Source organism: Bison bison, unplaced genomic scaffold, assembly GCF_000754665.1.
Source record: "Bison bison bison isolate TAMUID 2011002044 unplaced genomic scaffold, Bison_UMD1.0 scf7180017864323, whole genome shotgun sequence".
Classification (NCBI taxonomy): domain Eukaryota; kingdom Metazoa; phylum Chordata; class Mammalia; order Artiodactyla; family Bovidae; genus Bison; species Bison bison.
The window spans coordinates 2,372,881-2,380,758 of NW_011494895.1; the positions used below are offsets into that span (position 1 = coordinate 2,372,881).

A 7,878-nucleotide genomic window follows, 5' to 3' on the forward strand; every position below is an offset into this window, starting at 1 on the left:
CCTGAGACGAACCTGCAGAACTGGTGGAGACCTTGCCCAGCACACTGATTCTGGTTTCCTTTGGACCATTCATATCATTCCACCTCATTTTAGAAATAGAAGCCAGCGGCCTCCTAGTGACTGGTTCTCATTTGGCGTCAGAGCATATGTCCACTGAAATCCTTTACTAATTCTTCCTATTCCATGTTCTGTAGCGTAGGAGACTCTACGATGGCTTACAATTGTAATTTACAGTAGCACATATCTATTTTCAGAAGGGATCAGAAGAGGATCATGATTAAACCAGTTTTTTAGTTTACAGAATGGAAATAGCTTTATTGTTTTTTCTATTTGCAAGTGATACAAAACTAAGGTACTACAGAAGGGTTTAAAGAAAAAAAATTCAGACATCCGGAGGTAATTGCCGTTAAAATTTGGATGCATTCTACACATACAGACACTTATACTTAAAAAATGAGATCGTTAATGACAGCATTTTGTTACCTGATTTAATCATTCAAAGTGTGTCTGACTGTATCAGTGAGGCCAGGCCAGGCTGAACTGGGGTAAGAACCCCCAAACTGCAATGATTTAAATGACAAACATTTATTTCTTTTTTTAAAAACTTTTTGTTTTGTATTGGAGTATAGCCGATTACGGAGAAGGCAATGGCACCCCACTCCAGTACTCTTGCTTGGAAAATCCCATGGACGGAGGAGCCTGGTAGGCTGCAGTCCATGGGATCTCGAAGAGTCAGACATGACTGAGTGACTTCACTTTGACTTTTCACTTTCATGCATTGGAGAAGGAAATGGCAACCCACTCCAGTGTTCTTGCCTGGAGAATCCCAGGGACGGGGGAGCCTGGTGGGCTGCCGTCTCTGGGGTCGCACAGAGTCAGACACGACTGAAGCGACTTAGCAGCAGCAGCATGGCCGATGAACAATGTTGTAGTAGTTTCAGGTGGACAGCAAAGGGACGCAGCCATGCATATACAGGTATCCATCCTCCCCAAGACCCCCCTCCCATCCAGGCTGCCACATGACATTGAGCAGAGTCCCCTGTGCTATACAGTAGGTCCTTGTTGGTTCTCCATTTTAAATACAGCAGTGTGTACATATCTACCCCAAAGGCTCTAACCATCCCTTCTCTCCATCCTTCTCCCTGGCAACCATAAATTAGACGAACGTTTGTTTCTTGCTTGTATGACGTCCATCTTGGGGTGTCAGTGGAGCAAGTGTGACCTTAGGCTTGATGGAGCAGCAACCTCTCAAATGTTACTACTTACTGTGCAGGTGAGAAAAGGCAGTTCTGGAGAATCTCATACCTTCCATCGAGTCCTTGGTGGAGAAGTGACAGAGGCCACTTACATTCATAAGTTATTGGCCAGAACCAGTCATGTGGCTCTGTCTTCCCACCAAGGGCCAGGAAGTGCAATCCTTCCAGCAGATAGCTAGAGAAATATTTAGTGAACAGCTCAGAAGTCAGGTAAAACTAACATTTGATGTCAATAAATATAGGTTCATACCATTATTTGTAATAGCTGTATTCTGATTAATCACTATATCATAATACATTTAACCAAACCACTTTTAAAGGATATGTTAGGCTCTTTCCAAGGATCAACAATTGTTTTAAAAGTTGCAAAGAAGTCTTTTCATGCTTTCATTTTTTTTGGTATTGATATTCCCCTCCCTCCCAATTGATAACTTTTCTGAAAGTAGGATTTCTAAATTAAAAGACCTGCATACTGGTGGGAATATAAAATATTACAGCTAGCTACTTTGCAAACTGGTGTATCTATTTCCCAAAAGTTAAATTTACCATATGACCCAGGAATTCCACTTATAAAGGAAATAAAAACACAGACATCTATGTGAATATCCACGCAAGTTCCACAGTATAAATAATAGCCAAAAGGTGGAAATAACCATAGAGTCGGACAACTGGGAAGTGGATAAACACAATGTGATGTATGCACACAATAGACTATTATTCAGACGTAAAAAAGAATGAAGTGCTAATAAATCTACAAGATTATGCTAAGTGGAAAGGGCCGATAAAAAATGACCACATATTGTATGATTCCATTTATACGAAATGCCCAGGATGACTAAATACATAGAGACAAAGTAGATTAACTGGTACCTAGGACCAGGGAAAGGCTGGGGTTGGGAAATGACAGGTAAAACAGGGTTTCTTTGGGGATAAAAATGTTCTAAATTGATTGTGGTGATGGTTTGCCCAGCTCTGTGAATATATTTAAAAAAATTGAATTGTGCACGTTAAAAGAGCAACTTTTATTGTTTGTAAGTTATACCTTACGAAGCTGTTTAAAAAGGTTTGTGTAAAGTCTAAGCATATTTTCCAAGGTTTGGATCGACATTGTCATACTGCCCTCCAGGAACGCCAACTTATTACTCACAGCAGTGGAGTCCACACTTCTGTTCTTTAAACAGTGATTTATCTTGAGAAATGGTTGGCAACCAGCTAGGACTTCTACATGAGTCCGGAGGGGCTGGTTAATTATTAGATGAATTTTAAAACTAAGGATGCTATCACCTCCCCATGCCCCTCCTGTGCCTGTGGGAAAGTATAGCAAATCATCCAGAAAAAACACAGTAAGAAAGTTCAAGGCAAGTTCAGTTTTGCCTGCAGAACTTCCTGGGGTTTTGAGCGGAATGAATGAACCCATCAGAGGCAAGCGGACATGTTTACTCATTGTAACAGACACAACAACAAAGAGTTGATTTTCAAGCCAAAAATAAATGGAAACCAAATACAAATACTCTTTTTTTTTTAAAGATTTTTCTTTTGATGTGGACCGTTTTTCAGGCCTTTGTTGAATTTGTTACAGTATTGTTTCTGATTTATGTTTTGCTTTTTTGGCTGCAAGGCATATGGAACCCAGCTCCCCCACCCGGGATTGAACCCCAGCTCCCTGCATTGGAAGGTGAAGTCTTGCCCACTGGATGGCCAGGGAAGTCCCTGAATACAGATATTCTAGTGAACTCTGTTCTGATCATTTCATCTGCTCCCCTAACAGATATAAGAACCCTCAGATGAGAAGGTGGTGTGATATTGTGGGTTAAGCAGCCAGCCAGGTCTGAGAAGCATGAGTTCTAATCTTGTTCTGGGTGCTTCCTGGTTCAAAGTCAAAACTGCTTCTCAGGTGGTGGATAATCCTTCGTGTGCCTTCATGGGCCTTAACCCTCTTCGTTTAACTAACTCACATGAGAATGATCTCACAATCGTATTTCACGTCTCTTTCTTCCTTCTAGGTTGGACTCAGGATCCCAAGACAAGTCAGGCTGTTGCAAAGGCTGGTATGTATATTCACATAAATTCTCTTAAAAGTCTGTACCCCTCACGAGTCTGTGGATTTGGAACCAGGTAACAGCTATGCTCGCAGCTACTCCAAACCTTACAGTTGCATGTAGAAGAAATTGAACGTGAAACAGCATAGCTTTTTAAAAAATCTTTATTATGATGATATTGTCATGTTCTTTTTTTTTTTTTTGGCTTCATAACATGGGGGATCCTAGTTCTCTGACCAGGGATTGAACCCTCACCCCTTGCATTGGAAGCATGGAGTCTTATCCAGTTGACCACCACGAAGTCCCCAGTGTAGCTTTTATAAACCTTTCTTTGATAAACTTTTTCTTTAAGTGGATGTTTTTCTGAAAAGAGACCTGATTATTCCAGTAAAAGTATAAGGACAAAGCATGAAATTTTCAAAGACCTTCTTAGAAAAAAGCTAACAGCTAAGTGAACCTTTCCTTTTTTTTAATAACACAAGAAATAAAGATGGTATTAGGAAATAAACGGTGAAAGCAGAGTATTCCCATTTGTAGACTGAAGCTTTGTGTGATGGAGGTTGGGCCAGGCTCTCAGTGTATGATGCAGGCTCCCAGATGGAACTTGGGAAGACGTTCAGGATTCTAAGTGTTTATTTGAAATGACCTCAGTCCTTCCTTCCCACGGTGTGTACAGTGATGTATCCAAGTGTGGGGACACGTCTTCAGGCTCTGAGGATACGGAATCCTCTGCACACCCTCAGGGATAAGCCATAAGCCCAAGCTGTTTACTCCCTGCTCCTGGCTGGTGTCTGAATTCCTGCTGAATTGCTCATGACCAATGTCAAAATCATTCCCACCTTTATTTGGACTGGGACTTTGTATTCTCATCATTTTCTGCATGGCTTCCTTTTCCCTGCCCACCCCCATCCTCCCAATCCTGCCTCCCCAAATTTATTACCCTCAGTCTTTTTCTGTTTCTCTGCATGTTCACATAATCATAGGCAGACATATGTGTAAGGTATAGTTCGGGCTGAGGCAGAAAAGAAGGAGAGACGACCTCAACGCAAGTAGGTTACCTTTATTCAGGCAAGGAGGGGCGACAGTCAGCCTAACAACCAGGCTGAGCGCCCAGAGAGATCAGGGAGGCTCCATATTTATAGGGAGGTTTGGGGAAGCGATAAGGAAAACATTAGTCAGGCGGGATGTTTTGGGTATTCTTTAGTTGAGATGGCATTTGTAGTTGGGCAGGGGTGATAAGTCTTCTGGGCAGGTGTAGGAGATGGAAGGTTTCTGGACAGAGGGTGATAAGTCCCTGATAGATACAACTGGCTTGGAGCCTCAGGGCGGAACCTAAAGTTCGGTTTTGTTTTCTCCAAAGTTAGATGATTCAGCAAGGGCCTTTGAGACTGTTGTTTTCTTTTCTAGGCCCAAAGACTCCTTCAATATGTGAACATAAATGGGGGGCCAGGCGACACCTACACACCTGGTACCTGGTTGGTTTGACCACAAGAGGGGTGCTGAATACTGAGGGGGTCGCCAACCTCTAGGATCTAATGTCTGATGATCTGAGGTGGAGCCGATACAATAATAATAGAAATAAAGTGCACAATAAATATAATGCACTTGAATCATCCTGAAACCATCCCTCAGCCTCCTGGTCCATGGAAGAATTGTCTACCATGAAATGGGTTCCTGGTGCCAAAAAGGTTGGAGACTGCTGCCTTTTTGAGCACAGGGAACTCAATACTCTATAATGACCTATATGGGAATAGCATCTAAAAAAGAGTGGATATATGTATGTATATAACAGCAGAAACTAGCACATCATTGTGAATCAACCATACTTCCGTTCAGCTCAGTCGCTCAGTCACGTCTGACTCTGCAACCCCATGGACTACAGCATGCCAGGCTTCCCTGTCCATCACCAACTCCCGGAACTTGCTCAAACTCATGTCCATCAAGTTGGTGATGCCATCCAACCATCTCATCCTCTGTCGTCCCCTTCTCCTCCTGCCTTCAATCTTTCCTAGCATCAGGATCTTTTCAAATGAGTCAGGTCTTTACATTAGGTGGCCAAAGTATTAGAGCTTCAGCATCAGTTCTTCCAATGAATATTCAGGACTGATTTCCTTTAGGATTGACTGGTCAGATCTCCTTGCAGTCCAAGGGAGTCTCAAGAGTCTTCTCCAACACCACAGTTCAAAAGCATCAATTCTTCAGTAAAAATTCATAAAACAGGGAGGAGCCCTTGCTCCAAGAAAGACATAGATGCACATATTCATTCATTCAAGGATTTTGTTGAGTCCTCACTGTCTGCCCAGCACTGTTCAAGGCATTGGGAATCCAGCAATGGACAAACAGGCAAAAGACACTATCTTTCATAGAGCTTGAATTCTAAAGAGGGCAGAGATAGGCAAAGTCTATAAATAAATGGTTAAATGTGTTAGGAATGGAGAAGATAAGTACCACTGAGAAAAAAAAAAACAGCAGAGGAAGATGGGGACCCTTGTATATATTTTGAGATTTTTCATATTTGCTATCAGACCGTGTAAATATAGCTGCTGTTCCCTGCATGCTGACCACAGGCCAGGTGTTGTCCTGAGTATCTCTTATGTCCTAGCTCAGCCAAATACAGACACATTTTACAGACAAGAAAACAGAGTCACTTATCCAGGATTATACTTTCCATAAGAGGTGATCGAACATGAGTTTTGAGTCCCAACAGCCTGGCTTCTGAGTTTGTGCTCATCACTAATACACGGAACTGCCTTCTCACCTGAATGCATTTGTTTCTTCTTATTCTCACTCAGCACTGCCTCAGCTGGCCTAGATCTGTCCCTTCTTCTAATGATGAAAAATATACCATGTCGTTGGCACACCATAGCTTATCAAGCATTCTACTCTCGAGCTTTCAGTATGGTTTCAATTTTTTTGGCCTCTGTAAATGCTGCTGCAAGAACCTTTTGCTTTTTGTCGTAAGTAGATGCTTTTAATTCTGTGGCCAAGATTTTCAATAGGAGGGTTGCTGGATCAAAATGTACATACATTTTTAAAAATTTGGTAGATGTAGTCAGACTAGTTTTTGAATACTCCTAGTACTTTCTGTCTTAATTCCATTTCTATCGGCAATGACGAACATGCACATTTCCGCCAGCAACAATAGAATTACTCTCTTTGATTTGTCAGTCTCTGAAATACAAAGTGGTATCAGTCCTTCAGCGTGTACTCCCCTGACGTATGAGTTTGGATTTTTCTCCATACAGAGTCGTTCTTCCATGAATTGTTTTTCAGGTCCTGCAGCCATTTTTCTACTGTGATTTCTTTTCAAATTTTTCTTATTGCTTAGTCCCTAAGTCACATCCGATTCTTTGCAACTGCCTGCACTGTAGCCCACCAGGCTCCTCTGTCCATGGGATTTCCTAGGTAAGAATACTGGAATGGGTTGCCATTTCCTTCTCCAAGGGATCTTCATGCCCAGGAGTAGAACCCGTGTATCCTGCATTGGTAGGCGGATTCTTTATGGCTAACCCACCAGAGAAGCCCTCTTTTGTGATTTTTATGTCCTGATTGTCAGTATGGGCTTCCCAAGTGGCGTTAGTGGTAAAGAACCCATCTGCCAAGGCAGGAGACAAAGAGAAATAGGTTTGATCCCGGGTCGGGAAGATTCCCTGGAGGAGGGCATGGCAACCCATTCCAATATTCTTGCCTGAGAAATCCTGTGGACAGAGGAAGGAGCCTAGCAGGCTACAGTCTATAGAGTCGCAGAGTCGGACATGACTGAAATGACTTGGCATGCACGCACGCACTTGTCAGTATGTGGGCGATCTCCGTGTGTTTGGATACTCTGTATTCTGAATTGGAAGAGTTCTTCCCTAAATCTGTCATTTGTCTATTAACTTTGTTTATGAAATATTTGTCGTTATAAAGGCTTTAAGTTCCTGAGTAATAAATAAGTTTATCTTTTCTTATTTTCATTCGTAGTTACAAAGATTTTCTTGACCCTTTGACTTTCATATAATCTCTCAGATTTTTCTCTAGAAATCTAGGAATGTTGAAAGCCTCTCTTTAACAAGTATCATATAAGTTTGTTAATGTTGACTTCATTTACCCATCCAGACAGTACCAGAATGATCTTTCCAGCATGGGTCTGGTGCATCACTCTCTTTTACAAACGTCTTCAGTGGCTTTGTGGCTTTCCTGGCGGCTCAGGGGGAAAAAATCCGCCTGCCAATGCAGGGAACTTGGGTTTGATCCCCTGGGTCAGGAACATCCCCTGGAAGAGGAAATGGCAACCCACTCCAGTATTCCTGCCTGGAAAATTCCACGGACAGAGGAACCTGGCAGGCTACAGGCCATAGGGTCGCAAAACAGTTGGACATGACTTAGTGACTAAAATGAAAGCAAAAAAATCAGTGACTTTGTATCATGTGTAGGATTAACTATAAAGACGTCTAAGCCCACCCCCCACCCAACCCCCGCTCCGTGATCTGGCTCCTGCCTGGCTCTGTAGCCTTAGTTTACCCAAAGTTCCCTTGTATTTCACGTTCTAGCTGTGCCACACTAATCTGAACGTTCTCTACTCTGATTAATGAAGAGGATGT

General features: G+C 42.4%; 1 protein-coding gene across 1 annotated transcript in view; it reads left to right on the forward strand.

Moving 5' to 3' along the window:
- The window catches only part of ITIH5 (inter-alpha-trypsin inhibitor heavy chain family, member 5), an 84,733-nt gene that overhangs the window by 8,442 nt on the left and 68,413 nt on the right, over window positions 1-7,878 (forward strand). The window contains exon 2 of the mRNA XM_010853146.1: window positions 3,260-3,304. Within this exon, the coding sequence (XP_010851448.1) occupies window positions 3,260-3,304 (45 nt within the window). The remainder of the gene's footprint in view (window positions 1-3,259; window positions 3,305-7,878) is intronic.